The sequence below is a fragment of the Nycticebus coucang genome, chromosome 7 (assembly GCF_027406575.1).
Source record: "Nycticebus coucang isolate mNycCou1 chromosome 7, mNycCou1.pri, whole genome shotgun sequence".
Taxonomy (NCBI): Eukaryota; Metazoa; Chordata; class Mammalia; order Primates; family Lorisidae; genus Nycticebus; species Nycticebus coucang.
Window position 1 is genome coordinate 19656693 of NC_069786.1, and position 23875 is coordinate 19680567.

A 23875-nucleotide genomic window follows, 5' to 3' on the forward strand; every position below is an offset into this window, starting at 1 on the left:
CTGTGAAGATTGTCCTCATTAGGAAAATTAAGAATTTAGAAATAGTTTTCTCACTTTTAAACATCTTAGTTTTTAAAAAACAACATTTATTTTTATATCCTCAGTTTTTACTTTAAAAACCTATAAAAAACCACCAGGGCATGCTTTTCATTCATTTCATTCAATTCCCCAATGAATTTTTTGGTTGCCACTGGGCATTAACCTTCTTCCGTCTTCTGTGTTCTTTTACTTAGGGTAACTGATCCCTTGATGTGAGTATGTCTCCTTGTGCTTCCTTCCTGTGTGCTGCTCTGGCTCACAACCCAGGCCTTGTTGGGTAGCTGGAACTAACTGCGCCACGCCTACTAGCATTTCCCTGAGTGAGCAGCCAATGGCTTCCCTCTGTGGAGTACTGGAGAGAACCTGAGGGAAATTAAGTTTAACTAAACTAGTTTGCAAATGGAAAATGCAAGTGCTTTTTTTCTGAAGTGATAGTTTGGGGTCAAATCTTTTCTTCCTCATAATAAAAACTAGTCATTCCAAAGGAAGTCAGCGTAGTTCTGGCCCTAAGTTGGGAGTGATGTTTGTCCCCACAGCTTACCAGTTGCCTCTGCAAACTGAATGCCTCCTCAGAGTCGGGCATCACCAGGACTAGCTATGTAATTTTCATGGCCCATGACAAAATGAAAAGGCAAGACCCCCTTGTTAACAATTATTAGTTAATGATTAATTAATAATTCCAAGACAGCAGCAACCGTTAAGTGCAGGACCCTTCTAAGCATGGGCCTTTGGGAGACTGCTGGGTTGGGGTTGCATGCTCAGGGAGCTGGCCCAGGGGTGCCGTGATGTGGTCTCTCCAGCCAAGCCAGAGAGAGAGCCAGAGCTGGAGAGACCGTCTCCATGGGTTTTGCATCTCTCAGAACCGAGGAGTACTTAGAGCAGTGGTTCTCAACCTATGGGTCACAACCCCTTTGTAACAATGAAAATACATCCTGCATATCAGATATTTACATTACAATTCATAACAGTAGCAAAATTACAGTTATGAGATAGCAACAAAAATAATTTTATGGTTGGGGATCACCACAACATGAGGAACTGTATTAAGGGGTCACGGCATTAGGAGGCATTAGGAAGGTTGAGAATCACTGACTTAGAGGAATGTAGTGGTTTTTTAGTATATATTGTTTATACCTCCATTTTTTTCCATTGTCATGGAAAATCAGATGTCCCTGGGGATGAAGAATCAGAGATTCACTAAATTGCCAGCTTCACTGAGACCTTGTTGACAATATTTCACTATTTTGTTTGGAAATTCTTAGCTTTAAATGAGATCTTTTGCATATATGTTGTATATAGATGGCAGTCATTATCCCTGTGTGGAGGCTCATATTCTTGGCCATCCTCAGAAATGGTTAGCGCAGCTTGAGGCCAGCATCTGGCTTGGCTCTGTTCAGGAACAGAGCAAGGCAGAGGTTTTATTTGCTTCTCCTCTTAATTTTGAGTGGTGAGAAAAAACAAAGCATCTGTTTTTGTTTTTTCAGGGGAGGAAAGGGGCTGTTTGTTTTTTTTTTATGCCAGCAGGATAGGAGAAAAGCAGTTTGACCAGTATTCCAACAAAATGTCTTAATACCAAGTTAGTTCCTGTTGGTGGGGTCATGATGACTTCTGCTAATTTCTGTGGCTAGGGTAGGTATGTGGTGATAGGTTAGTATTTTTTCATTATTTATGTTTTAGAACAAGAAGGAGGAGGAGTTACTTTGTTTTCTTTTTTGTTTTTCTGGCAGGGAGCAAGTTAGGTTGTGTTGGGTGGGGTAGTGGCTATTTAGCACATTCTGATAGTTTATTTAGCTCATTTTACTCTTTGAGATTAATAATGAAAGTATTCAGAAAAATTAAAAAATAACTTGCCCAAAGTTATAGAAGTATTAAGAAGCTCAAAGTGGGACTTGAATGCAGGTCTCTTGAACTCCAAAAGCAAGTCATTATGTATAAATATTGTTTGAGCCTGTAGTGAAAGTGTATTTTTTTAGACTGTGGATTTTAGAAAGACAAACCAGGTCGTTGGTGTTTGCTGTAAGACTGAACAAGAAGAGAGTGGTTATTAAAATTGATGGAGACAACTGGATAAAAAACCCCGAGAAGTGTGTACCTTATTCTACCTCAGTGGGGAGGCCTCACCCTTCCTTCCTGGCCATCTGATTCTTTACTTTAGGTTATATTCAATAATCCCACATGGAGCTCTCCTCAGTAAATGACGATTATATAACAATGCATATATAAAGAAGTTTGAACAGTTTGTCCTCTGTAGAAAACTCTCAGTAATGTTAGGTGTTATTATTCTTATCCTTGTCATGATTTTTGGTAAGCAGCAGTGTTCACCCCTAAAATGCCCTTACATAGGACCTTTTCTCCTTCCAGCTCTTCTTGTTGTCCCTGTGTTCCCTTGGTGGGGTGAAGGGGGATGGCTTCCCTTGGCCCTTTGAAGGTTCACTGAAAATGAACTGACAAGGTAGATTAACAGGAGAAGAGGGCTTAGAAATGTTCATAACCCAGCGAAGTCAGATGCTTATACACCCTTCTTCAGAGGGAAAAGGGAGATGGAGAAATGTGGTAGTTGAGGTAGTAAATGGTTTTTAGGGGGAATGAATGTGCTTTATGCTCAGATGATGAGATGATTAAATAGATGCCTGGGAAAATGGAATAGGATAGAGAATAGAAAACAGTATGAGTTCTAGGTGAGGTATTTAATTTTTAGTCTCTTGCTCTACAGTATGTAATAAGATTTTAGGAAAGAAATGGAATGCACTCATGTTCATAAAGACAGGTCCAGTCTTTATGCAGACAAGGGAAAAAAGCCTTTTCCAGATCTGCAGGCCTTTAAGAGCTTAATTCAATATTCAGCATAACCAGCATGCCATATGACATATCCCCTGACTCCTTCACTCATTCCCTCCAGCTCTAGCCCTCCCTTCAGCACACGCCTGGGAAGACTCACTGCCACGTCCTTCCCCCAGTCAAGCTAGGCTGGCCCTATTCTGGTCCAGGGACTCACTTTGCTCCATCCTCCCTCTCCCCTCACCCTGTGGCCTTCCTGAATTCCTCATCCCCCATATCACAGCACATTTTTAGGAATCCAAATCCTTCATCTGTTTTTCTACTTCATCTCACCTTTTCATAAGGGAGAAAAGTATTTTGTCTTCCACAGCAAGAAAGTCTGAAGTCAATGTCTCTTATTTGGCGTTGAAAGTTGCTCATCACCTTTAAGCCCACAGTACCCTCTGGCTTGGAAGCCAGCAATCCAGCTTCATTCTTCTTTTTTGACTCTTCTCTGTTGCTCAAATAAACCTGGACTTTGAGCCTGATCAGTCATGCTAAAGAACTTAATGACTGTGTGTCTGTTAAAAACATATTTGGATATATTTTTGTAAATGCTATGGATTTAGAAAAGCAAGACTCATAGTTTTGATTTTAGACTTCTTTTTCTTTTTTTTTTTTTTTTTTTGAGACAGTTTCGCTATGTCGCCCTCCTAGAGTGCTGTGGTGTCACAGCTCACAGCAACCTCAAACTCTTGGGCTTAAGTGATTCTCTTGCCTCAGCTTCCCAAGTAGCTGGGACTTACAGGCGCCTGCCACAATGCCCAGCTATTTTTTGGTTGTAATCGTCATTGTTGTTTGGCAGGCCCAGGCTGGATCTGAACCCGCCAGCTCTGGTGTATGTGACTGGTGCCTTAGCCACTGAGCTACAGGCGCCAGGCCTTGATTTTAGATGTAAACAAAATTGCAGCCCTGTAATATTTCAATTTTATTATCAGTCCAATCAATTTTTCGAGGCTAACTTAAAAACTACCATGCTATAAAACTGTTACTATGGGGAAATGTGTTTTATGTGCTGTATATTTTACTTTCAAGTGAAAGTTTGGAGCATAACTCCTAGAATACTGGTGTTCACCTATTGAATAGTATTAGAGGCTTAATTCTGAGTTGCCTTCAAATCATTCTGTAGTTAGTGAATGAAATATAACATGTCTCTCCCAATGTTTGTGTCTCCTATGATGATAAGGCCTTTGACAAGCTCATTCAAAGGAGGTATTTAGTGAATTCTTGTTGATTGAAGAAAGAACAGAGTTCATAGTCCTTAGTGTTTAGGGCTTTCTATGCCCCTATTTTGTTCCAGATTCTAGTTAATAACTGCCTTAATTTGGCCTGGGACAGTTAATTTTGGAGGTTACTTTATTTTCCAGTATGGTAACCACTAACCATATGTAGCCATTGAACAATTAAAATGTGAATAGTGTGGCTCAGGAACAGAATTTTAATTTTAATTAAATTAATTTTAATTAAGTTAAACTTAAATGTAATTTTAATTAAGTTAAACTTAAATGCTCATTCTTGATTCATTTATTGAAAAATATTATGTAGGGCTCAGTGCCTGTGGCTCAAGCGGCTAAGGCGCCAGCCACATACACCTGAGCTGGCGGGTTCGAATCCAGCCTGGGTCTGCCAAACAACAATGATAGCTGCAACCAAAAAATAGCCCAGTGTTGTAGCAGGTACCTATAGTCCCAGCTACTTGGGAGGTGGAGGCAGGAATCGCTTGAGCCCAGGAGTTTGAGGTTGCTGTGAGCTGTGATGCCACAGCACTCTACCCAGGGCAACAGCTTGAGGCTCTGTTTCAAAAAAGAAAGAAAGAAAGAAAAATTTGGGCGGCGCCTGTGGCTCAAAGGCGTAGGGCATCCGCCCCATATGCCGGAAGTGGTGGGTTCAAACCCAGCCCCGGCTAAAAACTGGAAAAAAATGTTCATTTGGTATAACATGGGTATGTGGGCATGTGAATCTACTAATTTAAAAAATCACATATGTGGCTCTTGCATATTTCTTTTGCACTGTGCTGTTGTGGAGGATGTACAGTTTTGATTCAAAGATCCAGTTGTAGGTCTGGGATATGAAGACGGGAACTTGGGTCATAAGAGGACATACCTCTGTTGGTAGTGATGGCTCAGCACAGCAAGAGTTGATGAGTCAGAACTAAAGAAGAGGAAAGCAGAAACACATAGAAGCAGAGGGCACTGCAGATCAGAGCTGGCACTTGCAGGAAAGGGGCAAGGCTGACAGGACAGGAGGAAGGGGAAGCAGCTGAGGGCAGCACTTTGGTTTGGAAGCATCGCTACCATGTCACGTGAGGAAGGAGGCCTTGAGAAAAATCAGCTGGATTTCATTTGTTCATTTGTTCAGCAAACATTGAGTGCCTACTTTGTGCCAGGCACTGAACCAGGCAGTGGGAATATAAAAGGGGGTGAAGCTGTACATGGATATTGAATAGCAGCATTATTCATTATTGCCAGAAGGTAGAAATAACTCAAATGTCTACTAGCTGATAAAATGTGCTTTACCCATAAAATGGGATATTATTTAGCCATAAAACTGCATGAAGTACTGACATGCTGCAACATGGATGAACCTTGAAAATACTATGCTGAGTGAAAGAAGCCAGTTTTCATTTATGTAAAATGTTCACAATAGGTAAATCCATAGAGAAAAGTAGATCAGTGGCTGCCACAGGCTGGGGAGTGGGGGAAATTAGGATTAACTGCTAACAGGGACAGAGTTTCTGTTGGGTGTTAGAACTGTTCTTGATTTAGATAATGTGGTGGTTGCACAACATAGTGAATACAGTAAAAACCAATGAACTGTATACTTTAAAATAGTGAATTTTACATTATATGAGTTTTATCTCAATTTTTTAAATTTAAAAGAGAAATGAATGAAAAAGATTCCCTTGTCTCTAGGACAGTGTTCTCAACCTTCCTAATGCCTTCTAATGCCGCAACCCTTTAATACAGTTCCTCATGTTGTGGTGACCCCCAACCATAAAATTATTTTTGTTGCTACTTCATAACTGTAATTTTGCTACTGCTATGAATTGTAATGTAAATATCTGATATGCAGGATGTATTTTCATTGTTACAAAGGGGTCACGACCCACAGGTTGAGAACCGCTGCTCTAGGAGCTCAACAGATAGGCTTAGAGGATTACATACAGATAGTTATTGTGCATGCTGTTATGAGTACTCTGGTGGTACAAACATAGAAGCTCACAGGAGCAGGGCTAATGTAGTTGAGGGGCAAGTCTCCCAGAGCCTCCTCCCTATCCTCAAGGAGGAGGATACAGGTCTGGGGAATTGAGTCACAGTTAAGCTTTGTTTGTAACATCAGCAGAGTCCCTGGGCCTTAGGTAAGAGCTGTCTGCCTAAAGGTCTGACTTCTGCCCTCAGAGTCTCTGCAGAGAAAGGCCTAGGAAAGGAAGGATGAATATTCAAGGTGCAAGGACACTTCTAGGAGTGGGAAGCTTTGGCAGCATCTTGTATTGGTCATGATTCCCTGCCTGGTTGGAAACACAGGACCTTCCTACTGGTTTAGAAGAAGGAATTGATTACAAGAATAAATAGGGACTAGGCTGAGCCAGGCTCAGCTCCTGAGCTTTACATTAGAACTGGATCTTCAGGGTTGCTACCTCTGACTCCATGATCTGGAAGTCAACCAGCAGCCTCTGGACTTGGGAAATTGGGGCTACAACTGCTGACAAGGACCTACCCCACTCCCTTCAGAATGAGGAAGCTCTCTGTGAACTCAGAAGCCACTGTGAAGCACTGACTCCAGAACTAGGCTGCTTCTACTATGGTCCATGCCAACATGATGCATCCTTTCTGCACTCTCTTTAGCCTTGTCTAACGGTTCCATGTCGGGCCTGGGACCAGCCAGGTCTCTGGCCCGGCTTGTCCATTGTCCAGATGCGGACTGCTTGCTCAGGAGCAATGGCTCTTAGGTGCCTGAGGGCTATTTGCTTTAACGGAAGGGAGAGAGAGAGAAACAGTCTTTGAGGGAGAGAAACAGTTTTAGTAAGAAAGTAAATCTTAGCAGTCTTTTTGGAAAGACACCAGGCAGATGCCCTGTGGGCAGGAGAAACAAAAGAGTCAGAGTAAGTGAGTCTGTGAAAGAATATCATGTACCTCAGCGACTGACTTCTCCTGCAGCTTCTTTCAGAAGTGATCCCATGGCTCTTAGCAGCACCACAGGTGTAGAGACTGCCAATCACTGATGTTTTCATATGGCAAGCTCTCGTGTTAGGAGAGCCGAATCCCTTCCTCATGCCCTTATCACCAAGGTGTTATATTACCGAACCGGTGTTTCTTATAATTACAGTGTTCCGAGCTTTGCTCTCGCTTCTCCTACCCCTGAAGCTATATGGTCTGCTACAGTTCCACATTCAAAACTCCAGCAAATGGATCTGATTAATCACAAAAACTAAATAGCACTCGGGACCCTAGGTGCAAGAGTATGGAAAATAATCTTTCCAGACTCTGCAATATAGGAAGATGCAATAGATAGTTGAGCCAATTCGCCTACTCTGCCATAAAGCCCTTTACAGAGCTTGTCTGGGTACCCAGAATGCAACCTTGGTCTGCTGTACTATGAGCCAGTAGATTGTGCATAACAGATGGGCACGCTGAGCCTACCACTGAGTTTATTATCCAGTTCAGGTAATGCTTTGGGCTTCTCGATTTTCACATTTAGTGTATTAATTCAACAAACATTGGAAATATAAAATGTAAAAGTAGAATCATCTCCCTCAAGGAGAAGGATACACACGCGCAGTCAGGCAGGTAGATGTACGGCTCTCTGGGAACTGAGAGGAGCGTGTGCAGGTGCAGTGGGTGGGCCGAGCGTGTGTGCACGGGGGATGCCTCAGAAGGAGGCCGTGGAGCCCAGCGGGAGAGAGGGGAGTGGCTCAGTGTGTGCAGAGGTGTCTGTTCAGGTGGTAGATGGAATAAGAGCACGAGGTGAGCTGTGGGAGGTAAGGCTAAACTCTTGTTAGGCTGGGCCACAGAAGACAGCCTTGATGAGACTGCTGAGGAGGTCCTGTTTTCTCCTGAGAGAAGAGGCTGCTGTTGATAAATGCAGGCCATTGGACAAGGAGTAAGCAGGAAGTGTGGGAACAGTGAGGCTGGAGGCCTAAGACCAGCTGAGAGGCCAGTCCACTTACCAGCCAGAGAGGGATTGAGGACAGAGCAAAGTCCTCAATTTGTTCTTAAGTGGTACGTGGAATTTTATTTCCTTATAAATTACTTATAGGTTTATGAGGCTGAGTGTTTTGCATTATGCTTTTTGTTTTCAGTTCAATGGTATTTGCATTGTTATACTTACTTTAAAAAGAAGCGTGGATTAACTGGACCTAGAATATAAACTACTTTAAACTGAAGTGTGTTTGTGTTTATTTGAATTTAAGGTTGCTTGATGTGAAAGTACAACGTCATTGGCATCATGGTTGGATTATGTTTGAGAATAAAAAGTTACTGAAATAGCTATTAAAGAGCATGTTTGGCTTAAGCAAACACTTAACATTTGTTTTTACAGATATTTTTTAAAGCTTTTAGCTTAAGCTGTGTCTTTGAAATGCAATTTCTGATTCAAAGAGTAATGATTGCACTTAAGGAAAACACTGCACTCTCCTATCTGAGAGTTCCCATTTATTATATTTGCACAACAGGTAGGGTGACTGGCCCTTATTCAAAAAACAGTGGACTATGTTGTGATACAGGCATTTAAAACATTTTATTCAGTCACCAAATAGTCTAAATTGTCTATTTTTTTTATGTAAAAATCCAACCAAAATGCATTTGATTGAATTTATTGTGATTTTTGAATAGTAATTGAACTCCTCTTTTCTGTGGCCTATAGGAGATACGGATTTAACCATCAGAGCAAAACAGAGAAGGTAAGAAAAGTCTAAAGAATATTTGAGAGATGGAGGTGACCCCTTCACCTCTGTCTGATACTCACCGTCTGGGCAGCAGGCCCCAGGAAACCTGGGAGGAGCAGACTGGCAATGCTGCTGCTGACCAAGAGCTGGTCCCTGGGCAGGCTAGATGGCAGGGGTGTGCCAGCTGCCTTGACCTTCTGCATCTCCAGCCTGGTTTTTCCAGGCTGCCACCTATACAGACCAGGAAATGAAGCAGCATTTCTTGGGGCTGGAAGTGAGAGGTGATTGGAAGTTACCACCAAGGGTCATTCAGGTGGGATCTAATAGCTCCAAAGTGAGAATATGAAGTCTACTTTCAGGGCTCCCAGAGCATTTCTCAGATCTGAGTCTCTAGACTGGTACGGGCAGGAACCTGGCAGTGAGGTAGAGCAAAACTATAAATTACGTGCTTCCCCTCTGCTAAAATGCCAAGTGTGGAAGAAGTAGGTAGGTTAGGATAGGTATTTCTAACTTCACAATGGAATCTCAAAGATTTTTGCTTATGTATGTGTTTATCATTCATCCTTAATTGTCAGCAGTTGGGAAGGCATACAATCTTATGGTGCCAAATGCTTACTGTGTTCTAGGCCCTTGTTAAGGGCTCTTCATGTATTGTTTTCACTTATTTCCCTGAACAACTCTATGAGAAAGATACTTACTCTTGTCTTCTAGGTCAGAAAGCTGATGCTTAGAGAGGCTCAGTGATTGAACCTAGGTCTGTCTGACATCAAAGCCTGTCCCAAGTGCCCACTAAGGTGGTCAATGGCATCTTGAAAAGTAGGATCCTGCTGCTTGAAATCTGTTGTTAACCTTTTCTCATTTTCCACCGACCCCCAAATTTTCTTGAATGGGACATACTCCTCCCACTGTCTGCCTGCCATCTTTCCCTGGTCCAGCTTCCCCGGCCTCCCTCTATTTCCTGTGGTGATTGTTGTCTTAGTAGGGTACCAGCTGTGACTAGGAGCATTGTTTTGCAGCTAGACTGGCTGGTTTCAAAACCTAGTCCACTGTTTGACTTTGAATAATTTACTTTATCATTGTACTTTAATTCACAGAATCTGTAAAATAGGGGGCAGTTCTTGCAGCTGCCTCATAGCATTCATTATTGTGAAGATTAAAATGCAAAGGGCTTAGAATGGTCCAACACTTGATAAGCTTTAATTTGTAGTAGCAGCAGCGGAAGTAGCAGTTTATTGGTGATTTATCATGTACTAATTATGAGAGGATTTTTTTGTTTTTTCATTTTTTTGGATTGGAAAGTTTTCTAGATTTGAGTGTGTCGTGTGTAATCTGGCATAAATTTAATTATTAATTTAATTTGTATTTATTTGGCATAAATAGACAGTTTGATGTGTACATTTAGTTTGCTATGTAATTTGAGTCTGAAAAGATTGTCTATATAATATATTATGAAACAAAGCAGTTTGATTGTGACTGGAAAAATGAGATGCCCATGTCTTCAAATCGGGCTTGTCAGATGGCATTTTTGAAGTGGAAGTCTTGTCACCTAGAAGTATATCCATGCAACTAGGAAGCTCAGGGTTTTCCCATGGGCAATGGTAGATTTGTTCTAGAAAAGCACCCCAGAGTTAGGATGGTCTGAAAAGGGCATCTGAGTCCAAACCTTTCTTTTGACCCTTGAATGACCCTGATCCAGTGATCAAAGGTGAGCCTGAGGTCCCCCAGCAGTGGATGGCAGAGATATAATTGAATCTCTGGACTTCTAGCCCATGTTTGAGGAGAAGCAGTTAATCCAGAGTATCTTGAATTTGATGCAATATAGAGCCTGAGGGTTCAGAGCATGCAACTTGATCACCAGAAGAAACAGTGTAGGTTTTTATCTTTCAAACTGTTTGGCTCACTCTCAGCAGTAAAAATTCTATTTTTCATCATGGTTCAGTAACACACAAACATACCCAAGATAAGAGTTCACTAGGCATTACTTAACTCTTTACTGCTTACAAAGCACCCTGATTTCTTTTGTTATTTTTATTTAATTTATGTAGATGCTAGTTATACCTGCTAAATTGCTTTCATGGCCCACTTATGAATCCCAATAGGCAGTTTGAAAAAATACTCCCTTATGGGCGGCGCCTGTGGCTCAAGGAGTAGGGCCCCGGTCCCATATGCTGGAGGTGGCAGGTTCAAACCCAGCCCCGGCCAAAAAAAAAAATACTCCCTTAGAAGTAATCTGCTCTTAAAGATTTTAAATTGGGGCAAGACCAATCACAGAGCATAAGGATGCCTCTTTGCAATATTTTTCTTTCTCAGCTCAGTCTCCAACTTTAATGCTTAGCTCTTTTCAATCTTCCCTTCTAGGCTGAGGATAAGAAAGCAGCACTTCCCGTAGGGCTGTCAGCTGCAGAAAAAGCTGATGCCCACGAAGAAAATGAGCTTCGAGCGGCTGAAGAGGTGTGTGGTCCATGTAGGCCCTCTGAGGTTTCTGTTTAAGTCATGTGTAGAGAAATTGTACTTCCCAAATGGCCAGTGCCTCTCAACAGCCAGCTGCTATGAGTGGCCCCCATACCTTCCTTTCCTTTCCTCACCTGTCTTGAGTCTCCCCGTGAGATAAAATTGAGGAAAATAACCCTTGGACTTCACTTAAAGGCCTGTGTGGGCATATTGCTTCTGTCTTACCTGATCAGAACTGATCACTGCTATTCCTGCCTGTTCTTCTTTCAGCAGCGTATTCAGTCACTGATGACCAAGATGACTGCCATGGCAAACGAGGAGGTAAGGAGGGAGTGGTTTGGGAGGACCCTGGGTGGAGATGGGGACTTGGCACCCCTTCTCCAGAGCCCCTTCTCTTCATCAATCAGTGCTTCCTCTTCCTCGGGGAGTTCCTTTGGAAAGCTTTTCATAAATGCTTGGTGATGCCATCCAGGAAGACCTCTGAGAGGAACAGAAAGGGCCAGACCTGCCTCACCATAACCACAAGTTATGCCCCATGCCAAAGGAGCCTTGTCTTCTGCTTTTCCTATGTATCTAGGTAGGAAGTGGAATTCCAAGAGCTCAAAGTCTGCCTAGAAGGTTTGACCAAGTATTTTGAAAAAATACATACTTTTGAGGCTAGGAACAGCCTATGGCAGTAAAAAGACATTTGGGAGGTTCTGAGATTTTTTGTCCTCTCCATTTGCTTTTTTCTCTTCCCCAAGTCCTAGGCCTGCCAAATTCCTGCTGGCTCTGTTTAGTGCCCCTCAGGAGGAGACACCTGGGAATGGGGCATAGAACTAAAGAACCACTTTTCAAGGATACCCAGGGTTCAAGGAGGATCTAGGTCCAAGGAGAATCCAGCACAGTCAACTGAGTGGCTCAGAGGTAGAGAAGAGGCTGCAGATTTGTCCTGATACTTATTTTTTCCCTTCCTTATAGATGATTATGTGAGCAAAGCCAAATTATTTTTTCCCCTGGGATGTTATCTATTTTATGATAATATTCAGAGTGTTCAGCTTTTCCAGTGCTGTGAAAGACAAGGCATGGCCTTGAGAATACTCCTCCATGTGATTGCAGAGCCGTGTCACCGCAAGCTCCGTGGGCCAGATCGTGGGACTCTGCTCTGCCGAGATTAAGCAAATTGTGTCTGAGTATGCAGAGAAGGTAGGTGTGGCCACGTTGGAGTCTTTGCCTCAGATAATGTCCTAAGGCTTTGTTCTTCCACTTTTCTACCCAACTCCCCCAGAAGTCATCTGGTCCAGTTGTAACTCATCAACTATGTTTGTAAAAACACGTACACTGGGCTTTACCACACACAACTATCAGCACTTACCGGTTAGCTAAATTAATTTTGTTCTGCAATGCCCACTTTTCTATAAATATAAAGGGAAATCCTGTCTCACAGAGCAGTTAGCACATTTGATAAATTGATGCTTGAGGTATGGAACAAGTATTTTTCCTTCTCTATCAGGCTTCTTATAGAAGCCTGATTGGGCTGAGGAATAAAGCTTTGCCACTTAGGAGATAAACCCCATAACTCAGCCAAATCCAAAGCAAAATTTTTTTGTTGTACTGTATTAAAAGGGTAGAGAATGAAGAAGAGCCTGAAAATCATATTTCAGCGTTAACTTTTTTCTCATCCTAAGAATAGGCAGGAGGACCTTGAATATTTCAGGGAGATGGTGATTAATCATTTTGCACATAAGTGGTTTTAGTCTGGCTGAGATGCAGTACCGGTAATATCAGATTTACAGGGCATTGTTGCTCATCCCTCCTTCCCCAGTCACACTCAATCTGTCCCCTTAAAATGTTGATGTCTGTTGAAGCTCCTAGCTTTCCTTTTCTTGTCTCAGAAGCCTTGACAACAAATTAGCTTTGCTCCAACCGTCTGTGCAATATTCTTCTGAAGAGATTGCACAGGTGGTATAGTCAGAGAACGAGTGTTGCCTATAATCTGAGGATATGATCTGCCCTAAACACAGCAAAGAATCATCTCTTACCAGGTGGAGGGGCCTTCTGAGCAGTGAGTAGAATAGCTTGGAATGCCCCAGGAGGGACTACCCCCCATAAATGCTTCTTAACATCGACTTTCTAATCCAACTCTCATAGAATACAGAGTGTCCTCTCTTTCCATGTACCATCTAGGAGAAATGACACAAGATTTGACCAGAAAAAAGTTGTTTATCTTAAAATTATGAATAAATTCAAAAGAATTGAAAGTGTAGTTATGGGAAAAGTGATGAATAACTTCTCCCAAGAAGAAAATATATTGTTTACTTTCAGCATACACACCTGTATGGCACAAGTAAGAGTTTATATCTGCCCTTGTGTTGCCACGTGGCATTGAATCCAGTATTTTAGGAAAAACATAGCTAGATTGGGCACCCACAGCTGTTTCTACAGGGACTCTGATTTTTTTCTTTCAGACTTGGAGTGAACAAATAGACACTCAATTTATTTTAACACAGCAGGCAGGCAGGCTTTAGGTGAAGGTACACCTAGCCTTCCCCCTCTGGAGGAGCCCTGAGGCCGATCTGCCTTCCCCTGACAGCTCTGCATTTTGCACATCTCTTCTGTGTCTCTGGTCTCTTTATCTCCTGAGCTTTTCCTTCCTCACCCTTGACCAGTGATCTCTGGACAGTTCTGAAGGTTGCATTCTGCATTCTAGTGTTTATCCTGGTCTATTCTTTACTTCTATTCCATTTTTCTAGGAAATAAAATGAAATCAGAAGTAATTTTGGACAGGAAACAATGCCAAGTCTCTTTCCAAGGACATATATGGAGTTGACCCTTGAGCAATACATCCATGTATAGCTGGCTTTTTTTTTTTTTTTTTTTAACAAATGCATATTATGGAAACTACAGTATTTGTAGGATGCAAAACCCATGTATCTGGAAGGCAGACCTTTTTTATATGTGCATTCTGTAGGCCTGACTGCTGGACTTTTTAGTATGTGCAGATTTTGGTATATGCAGGCAGTCCTGGAACCATTCCCCCACGTATACCGAGGGATGGCTGTAGTTAAACTTCTCATGGAGAATTGGAGAAGGTTTGAGCTCATTGATTATTGCATTGTTTTCTTTAAATAGATCATATAGCATTAAAGCCAGTGGTTTATAAAATTAAATTTCCCTTAATTTTTTTCCCATATCATGGTTGTTATATATTTATAGTATATAACATTGTTATATATTTACAATATATAACATAGTTACATATTTACAATATATAACATAGTTACATATTTACAATATATAACAGTATTCCAATATTATCTTGGAATATTTGTCCCCAAACATATTATCTTGCAAATATTTATCCCCATAGTTGTGTATGGTCACAATCATTATGCATGTCTAAAACAGGACAGTGCAGTGGGTAAAAACACAGCATTTGGACTCAGATCTAGATTCGTGTGTGCCTTCTCCATTTCCCAGCTATGTAATGTTGGCCAGTTATTTAACTTCTCTTTGCTCTAGTATCTTCATTTACAAAATGAGAATAATGTTACTATTCTGGTAGGTGTTGTGAAGATAAACAGGATGTCACCCAAATGCCTTGAATAGTGCCTAGCATATTATAGCTGTTCAGCTAATTTTAACCTTCATTTTCATTTTTATAATCTGCATTTTTTATCATGTCACATCCTAAATGCTTTCCATGTTTCTAGTCTTTTCCACTTATTTTAATTACTATATAATCTGTGTGTTAATGCAGCACAATTCATTAAACACTTGTTCTTCTTAGGCTTTTAAGTTGTTTTTGTTTGTCATTGTAGATAGTGTTGTTGTGAAATCTGAGCAGATAGTTTCTGCTGAAGGATTTTCTAGGAGTTGGATGACAGAGTTATGGCACTTCTATGTTGCTTTGCAAATAGATTGTAACTATATAAAATGCTGTCTGTGATGCAGGGCGTTATCCAGCATGCCCCCAGCACTTTCAGCTTTGATTGTTCATTTGTCTAAGTTGTTATTGTAACTGCCATGTAATGTCACTTCTTTGGACCACTGAGAAGACTGAAGATGGTTCTATGCAATTCAGAGTTACGGAGGTTAAGTAACTTGTCCAGCACCCTATAGCTAGTAAGTTCCAGTTTTGAGTACAGGACTACTTGTTTACTATATATTCTCCTGTGAATTGTCTGTTAATAGACTTTGCTCATGTGATGATTTCCTTGTAAATCTGAAAAAAGTCTCTATTTCTAGATTTAAATATTTTGTCACTGTAATACAAGTATTTTGGGGGTACTTCATTTTACTTTTACATTGTTTTTCATTATATGCAAGAAATTTGTACCTAAACTGGTCAGTCTTTTTCTTTGTGCTTATTTCCATGATTCTGATTCCATTTCAGCAAATCTCTTATTAATTATGTTTAATTGTTTAACCTATATAGAGTTCATTTTTTATTTAGTCTAAAGTCTATATCCTAGTTTTTTCTATTGTTGTTCATTTATCCTAATGCCATTTTTTTCATATTTATTCCACTTTTAAACCTTTATTTTTCAATTTTGCTACTTACATAGTTACGGCATCACATTTTTTAAAAATAAGAATTAAATTTTAGTTATTCCAAAATGATGGACAGTGGATTAGTTTCTTCAATAGATGTGTAAGGCAGGTGTAGATCATCAAAACTTTATGATATACCTGCTTTGAATTTTCATCTGATATCTTTTTCTTAAATCTCAGGTAAATGTATCCTAATACTATTTATCAAATAATTTCTTTTTACTCATTTTGAGACACAAGTTCATTCTATTTTTGTGTTTTATCCTTAATTTAAATTGTATATTGGCTTTTGTTTTATTGGTTTGTGCTTCTTTTTTATGCACTTTCTATGATAAAGTCATGTTTGATGTTTCTGTTCTTATATGCTTGATTTTTTTTTTTTTTTTGCTTATTATTGTTTGCCAGTATGTTGAGCTAGGAATATATAGGAATATACCTGCACTTAAACAAGCTGGGTAAGAGGAAGAACACATACCAGTGGGAACCATGGGGCATCTCAGTAAGAGGGTGTTAGAAGGACCTTCTATAGACTTGTGTCAGATTTGGGAGGAGGCTTCAAGGAAGCAGAGCTTTGCTCCATTTGGATGCTACAAGGAGTTGTGAGCCTATGAATGAATATCTAAATGAATCTTATCTCTAAGACATGGAGGGAATAGAATGAATCAGGTTTAAAGCTGTGTATACATATTAGCCAGCATAGAGGATACTTGGCCATTTTTGTAATTTGGACAGTGTTTATGTTTTTGTTCATGTTCCAACATGATTGCAGAGTGGTCCTGTTTTTGTCTTGATCCTTGCACACAGCCATAGAGTACTAGTATCAGTGTGTATGTTTAACACCAAAACGTGATTGTGAATACAGGCCAACTCACAGGAGCATCAAGACCTTGCTGGTTGTATTTTCAGGCTAGTTCTCAGATGTCAGGGGCCTCTTTTCTCAATCTCAGGCTGTTTGTGTAGTTAGCTATTGCTGCAGAGCAATATTACTACAAATGTTAGGACTTAACATACATTTACCATCTCCTCATTACTGGGGTCACCAATTGGGCACAGCCTGGCAGGTTCCATGGTGACTCTCAACAAAGGTATAGTTGCAATACTAGCCAGGGGTACAGTCCAGTCTGTGCCTCTTCTATGGATGAATTTGCTTTCAAGTTCACATGGTTGTTGGCAGCATTCTGCTTTTTGTGACTTTTTAACTGAGGTCACCAGTTCTTGTAGGCCTCCCCCAACATGCCACTTACTTCATCAAAGCCAGCAAGGGAGGGTGTCTCTTTGCAGGATGGACATTGCAGTCTCGTATAAAGGACTTACACACATGTAATCACATATGTCCTGTTGCCTTTGTTGTATTCTATTAGTTAGAATGAGGTATAGCTCCCTCCCATGCTCCAGGGGAAGGAATTGTACAAAAGCAGGTGTGAAACCAGGAGGCAAGGATCATGGGGCCACTGTAGGGTTGCCTACCTCAGTTTGTTTATTTGGGTTTTTGTTTTATTTCTCTTTCCTTCCTGTACAATAATTTGTCTTTTGTTGTTGTTGTTTTGTTTGTTTATTTGTTTTTTGAGACAGAGTCTCACTGTGTCGCCCTTGGTAGAGTGCTGTGGCATCACAGCTCACAGCAATCTCAAATTCCTGGGCTTAAGCGATTTTCTTGCCTCAACCTCCCAAGTAGCTGGGACTACAGGCACTTGCCACAACACCCTGCTTTTTTTTGTTGCAGTTGTCATTGTTGTTTAGCAGTTGTCACTGTTTTTTAGCTTGTGCCAGGTTTGAACCCGCCAGCCTTGGTATATGTGCTATAGGCACCGGACCTTGTCTTTTATTTTTATCTTATTGTCACAAATTGGTCTGAAACTGGACACTGGTGTTTAAGTCAAATTGATGCTACCACCTCATGGTCTTAGTAATAAACCTTGGAAGTAGAGATGGGACTGAGGAACACCCAGCAGAGAAGCTAGCAGTAGTTATTTGAGAAGACCTGGTTAGGCTCACATCAGGATGTATTTTTGCTTAGTGAAGAGAAGGAACAAGGTAATTTGGGGAGGATAAAGTAAGAAAATGATTTTGTGACCAAGGAATAAATTGAACAGCCTGACTGGTACAAGTGTTTGGAAAGTCGACAGGCACTAGGAAATAAAAATGAGGTAAAAGACACGTCCAGACTTGTCTTTCATTGGTGAAGTTCACAAATTCTTTTAACAGTGGAACATGATAAATAATCCACGTGTTTCAAAGCATGTCTCTGAGATATGTAACTCAATTTAATATGGTTCCTGTAGAGCAGCAGGGAAGAAGAATGTGAAAAAGCACTCAGATAAATAATTCATGAGTATCTGTAGGCTCTAGGCCAAGTTTCTCTATCTCCTTTGTTTCCAAAGGCTAACACCCTTCCCAGAATGTGCTAGAAGAGGCACCATTGTGCTTTTGTTGTTGATGTCTAATACTTCACCGCATCATAGCATTTATTTTTATAGAGAATTACAGAAAACTAAAAACGCTGACTGTCCCCAAAATACTTCCATCTTACATCCCCCTCTTCTTTTAGGAGCCAGAAAAAAGGGAAGAAAGAACTGAACCAGGGAAGGTGCAAAGTCCCTATAAGGGTACAAAGGGACTGCTCCTAATGCCACATAAGAATAACTAACTATACACCATTGACAACATTAAAAATCTGCCAACTAAATTGTTCCTCAGCCAAAAACTCTATAAGTCAGGATCTTGGAACATTTTGTAGCTCTAGAGGCACAAATCTGCCTAGGAGATTCAGAATCTATCCTGAGTGTGGGTCCTTTTATATCATTATCTCATTTAGTTCTCAAGGTTTTCATTATTTTTTAATTCTAAAAAATTATCTCATTTTATTCTTATAATCCCCTGCCTTCCTCCATCATTATACTTACTCACAATGTAACTGAAACTATCTGCTTACAAGGATGTGGACCAGGTTTTCTCTGTAACCTTGGAGCCTTGCCAAGTACCTGCCAGTGTTCGTGCTTAGTACATGAGTATGTGATATATTCATTTTTCAGGGAAAGAAACTAAAGGTTACAGAGGTTAAATAATTTGTCCAGCACTATACAGCTAATAAGTTCCAGGTTTACTACAAGACTGTCTGATTTTGTAATGTGTCTCCTTGGCTGGGTGGAACTTACTTGAGGGGAGGCAAGGATGGCCTCTCTTCCATCTTTAGTGTCTGCCTTCCAGGCTTTGCAATAACCATGATTCCTTAGACCCATGTTTTTCAACCTTTTTTATCTCAGCACACTTGAACCTATAGTTAAACTTCCATGTCACACTTAAATTATGTTGATCAAAAAAAAAAAAAAAAAGAATATACCTACTATGCTTTGAACTTCTTTTGAAAATAATTTAATTAGTGACTTTAAAAAATTTTTGTGACACAGCTAAAATCTTCTCACAGCACACCAGGTGTGTTACAGCACAAACATTGGAAATCACTGCCTTAGACTCTAGGTATCCAACTGCCTGCCTTGGGCTGCATGGAGGTAAAAGGCCAGAACATACTGAGAACTAACCACAGAAACAAACAAACGAAAAAAAAAAAAAAATGAAAATGGCATGGCTTAGCCCAAGGACTCACACGCCAACATGCCTAAGTTGCTGAAGACTGGGTATGTTTCTATTTGGGGTATCTGAGTGGCTTTTCATGTTTCCTGGAGAATACTATATTATCATGTTCTTTAAACAATCCAGCTCTTTAAAGATAACATCCTAACCAGAAGACTATGAACATCTTGACCTAATTTCCATAGTGAGATGTGTTTTAGATCATCAAGGGACTTATTTGTGGAAGGAATTTTCTTCTTAATAGGTTTTAAAAACTTTCCTGTCCAGCAATAAAGAAATTCTGGCATTGTTGCTTCTGACCTTTTTTGAGAGCCATCCTCTGGCAGTTAGAAGTTTTGCTCTGTCTTAAAGTCAAGTCTTTCAAGAGCACCTGGGGAATCTCATCAGGTAATTAGAGCTTGGGTTTGGTCAAGGATAGGCATATAAAAACACAAAGCAAAGGAAGTCGCTGGAGAATGCAGACAGCTGTATTTGATAAGAGCAGATCGTGACCTCCTTTGCCGTGATGAATTTTATTCCACTTTTAATGCAGCCAGAAGGGAAAACGGCCTCTTTTGATTGTGGATGATAGGAACACTGCCCAGCATGGTGGTAGAAGCGAAAGGGGGCCTTCCTTAGTCCTAGGGCTCAAACAGCCTTGTCCTAGCCCTTCGCCTTGCCCCATTTGTCTGACTCTGTGTCATCACCATGGAAGCCTGGCCACAAATTGTTTCAGTCTTACTGCCCCCTTTCTCATTTCAGTATAGAACATCCTAAGGAAGGACTTTCCTCTGTTGTGCACGGCTCTGTAAACACAGATTTCTCCCCCGGCCAGTTATTGTGGCCAGGAGTTGGGTTCTGTAATTGGCAGTCCGTCTGACAGAGTGGAAAAGGGAGTTGCCCAAAGAAGGCATCATTGTTACTAAACCGAAGGTGGCTGGGCATACATGGTGGTTGGTATCTTCATAAAGCCTTTTTGTTCTTACTAGGCCCTCAGGAAATTTATTTAAATTGGGTGGAATTGACCTAAAATAATCAGTTGTTAATATAACATCTGTCCTCTTTGAGATTATTGCATTCAGGTTGTTATTTGTCTACCCTGGTTTGATAACTCTTTCATTCTTTCTATTTGAAATTGCTATCATTTTGGAGATATTTTAAGTCTTCATAGATGAGATTAGTTTCTTCTTTCACCAGACACCTATTGAGTACATACTACATCCAGGGAGCTGCAGGTATAGGGAAAAGATGGAGTGACATGTAAGTCAGGGATGCTGTCCTAAGGAGCTCCCAGCAGGGACTCAGTCAACCTGTAAAAAGGTAACTTACAGAATAACACAATTTGTGTGCTATCAAAGTAGATGCCAGGTGCTACTTGGTTTGTATTGTCATTCAAATTGTAAAATTGTATCTGCCCAAAGAAGAGTGGTTGACCTGACCTTGACCCTTTTTTTCCTGATAACAATCAGACTGAAGAGATGACTTTTTAAATCCTACCTAGTTGAGGTGAAATGGAAAAAAGGAGGGCTTGAGACTAAGTGAAGATACCATATCCCAGGAACCTTGCCTGGGTCAGAAAATCACAGGAAGCTTAGCAACCAGGACACCCTGATTGCTTTGTTAGAGGATCACACCTGAGCTGGAACCTGTATGATTTCCAGTAAATTTAGACATGACTGTTTGCAGTCCCATCATTCTGCCCTGCCTCAAAAAATGTTTTTGCCACTTGCAGTAGCATTGGTATGTAGAGCTAGGGAGAATCGTTGATAGGGAGAGGTTGCTGTCCGAGGAGCCTCCTGCCATGGTCACAGATGGAAAACCCAAGTTGGATCAGGAGGGGTAGAGGCCCCAGCAGATGTTTGAACCCCGTCACTCTGGACACTGCCTCATCACATTATATGATGACCAATAAATTGCTTAAGGGAGGCTAACACATGCCTGGTGTACTCTGTGGAGACTTGCTAGGTAGCCATTAAGAGTAATTCTCTTTCCTAAAATAGTCTGTTCTGTATTGTTGTGGAGATCACATCTTCATCCCACTGGGGCCCTGCTAACAAGGGGCACTGTTTCGTTGGTTCTGTGCCTGCCTTCCAGGACTAAAATGTTTGCTGTACCCGAGGGCTAGAATTGTAGTACACCCCTGTGTCTAACGTAATGGAGTTTTTACAAACATTTGTTGATTGAAGAAAGGAAAAGAGGGAGAGGAAAGAGCAAGAAGAGCTTTCCAAAGTCTCCTTTTCTCTGTGGCACAATTTGGGCATTGAGGAAGAAGAGGTGGAGGTTACAGTGCCTTTTTTTATCAGGGAGTCAGTTTTGCCTGACTGAACTGTCAACATACAAAGGTGGGTCTTTGTCTTTTTCTGTTTCCCTAGTACCTACCACTATCCTCCACACATAATAAGATTTGAGTAAGAGGTAGTTGAAAAGCCAAAAATGTAGGGAGAGAGATCTAAAACTGTAATCAGAATTACAAGAGTAGGAACCCTCTCCGTCTGGAGAGAATAAAGCTAAATGGTTTGCATTTCCAAATAGCTCCAAGATTTCTTTCCTTCCAAATGGCTAAGCTCAGCAGTATACCATAACTAACCACAAAGAGAATGGTATGGTATCAGCTAGTGATTTGTAAACCTGATGGGATGGTCTTAAGCCATACAGCAACCTGTACATTTCAAGGATCCTTAACAGTTCTCATAAAGACATAGGTATTAGCCTGTCCAGATTTGAACATCACTTAAAGTATCACTTGAGAAGATAATTGTGAACTGTTCTGTTTAATTTCAGAAAAATCAGTTATACCAATTCCTAACTTGGTAAGGATGCCATCTGACCTGACAATAGTTTATGGGACTAAAAGTGGGAGGTTTTGGATCTTGTTCATGCCTCCTAAATGTTATGTGCATTCTGAGCAGAGATACTGTATTGCTTACTATGGTACCCAGAACAAAGCCTTAGACTTAGAAAAGCTATATAAATAGGTCTTTGAAATTTATGGAATTTCATCAGTGGATGTCAGGATTAGCCAGGTGTGGTGGTTCCTATAGGCCCAGCTGCTTGGGAGGCTGAGGATTTGGAGTGGGGGAAGTGGGTAATTCTATCTGCGGTGGTCACACTTCATCATGAGTGCTTCAAAAGGTCACTTACGAACTAGGCTGTAGAGGACAGCAACTGAGATAGTGAGAAATACCAGTATTTCATTATAGAAGGACAGGTGGAAGAGCTGTGGATACTTTTAGACCAGTTGAACTGTCACAGGGAGAATGATTAGATTTAATATCTTGCTTTGGGAAGGAATGGGCATGTTTGGAGGCAACAGTGTTTGAGTAAATCTTTGCAGATTTGATTCTACTGTCGTTTTTGCTGGCTTTTGTTCATATTTGGATTTTTGGATGCCTTTGATTTTTGACTATGAGCCCATATTCCTTGGAAATTTATCTGTAGAAATTCCTTGAGGTCTAGGGTTGAAGCTTTCTTTGTTTAGGGAGGATCTGCTTTTGCTTCTACTTAGCACCTGGGGACACTTCAACCGGATCTATTTTAGTCCTGACTTGCTGTGTGAATTTAGATTACAAAACTACATGAATGCTGATCTATTGTTACAAAATCTCATTGAAGATTTTTTTACTTCTTAAACCTGCATCAAAGATTATGTGGGGCAATTGTTACTGAATTGTAAAAATCAAAGTTTGTGCTCATCTGATTTTTTTGTGCTCACCTGCTTAGGAAAAAAGAATCAACTCCAGTGGATACACATAAATTTCCTAGATTTCCACCTTCATGTACTTTCTCACCTTCCAGAACTTCTTAGCATTCTTCTTAGCTCATATATATATATATATTTTTTTTTCAATTTCAAAATATATATTTGGGGCCAGGCATGGTGACTCATGCCTATAATCCTACCACTCTGGGAGCCTGAAGTGGGTGGATTGCTTGAGCTCAGGAGTTCAAGACCAGCCTGAGCCAGAACAAGACCCCGTCTCTTAAAATAACTGGGGGTTGTGGTAGGTGCTTGTAATCCCAGCTACTTGGGAGGCTGAGGCAAGAGGATTGCTTGAGCCCAAGAGTTTGAGGTTGCTGTGAGCTGTGACGCGACAGCACTCTATTGAGGGTGACAAAGTGAGACTGTCTCAAAAAAAATAAAAAATAGGGCCAGGTGCAATGGCTCATGCCTATAATCCCAGCACTTGGGAGGCTGAGGCGGGTGGATTGCCTGAGCTCACACGTTTGAGACCAGCCTGAGCCAGCGTGAGACCACGTCTCTAAAAATAGCCAGGCGTTGTGGCGGGTGCCTATAGGTCCAGCTACTTGGGAGGCTGAGGTAAGAGAATCGCCTAAGCCCAGGAGTTTGAGGTTGCTGTGAGCTGTAACGCCATGGCACTCTACCAAGGGTGACAAATGAGACTCTGTCTCAAAAAATAAATAAATAAAATAAAAATTAAAAATTAAAGTAAGTATTTTGTATGATCTGTTTACTTGTTTCAGTTGAAGGTTCAGTCAAGGTGCCAGAAACGGAAGCCTCTGTTTAGTGTAGAGAACTTCTGGCACCACTATGAGATAGGGGTTCTTTGTTACTGTCAGCTT

At 40.9% G+C, this 23875-nt stretch overlaps 1 protein-coding gene across 4 annotated transcripts in view; it reads left to right on the plus strand.

Annotated features, from left to right (window-relative positions):
- CCDC93 (coiled-coil domain containing 93) overlaps positions 1-23875 on the plus strand; it is a 109548-nt gene that overhangs the window by 36616 nt on the left and 49057 nt on the right. Inside the window, exons 8-12 of one of the 4 annotated variants that reach the window (XM_053597423.1) lie at positions 234-251; positions 8719-8755; positions 11099-11191; positions 11462-11512; positions 12290-12376. In XM_053597423.1, coding sequence (XP_053453398.1) covers positions 234-251; positions 8719-8755; positions 11099-11191; positions 11462-11512; positions 12290-12376 — 286 coding nt within the window. The remainder of the gene's footprint in view (positions 1-233; positions 252-8718; positions 8756-11098; positions 11192-11461; positions 11513-12289; positions 12377-23875) is intronic. The other 3 variants (XM_053597424.1, XM_053597425.1, XM_053597426.1) reach the window with 3 other exon arrangements.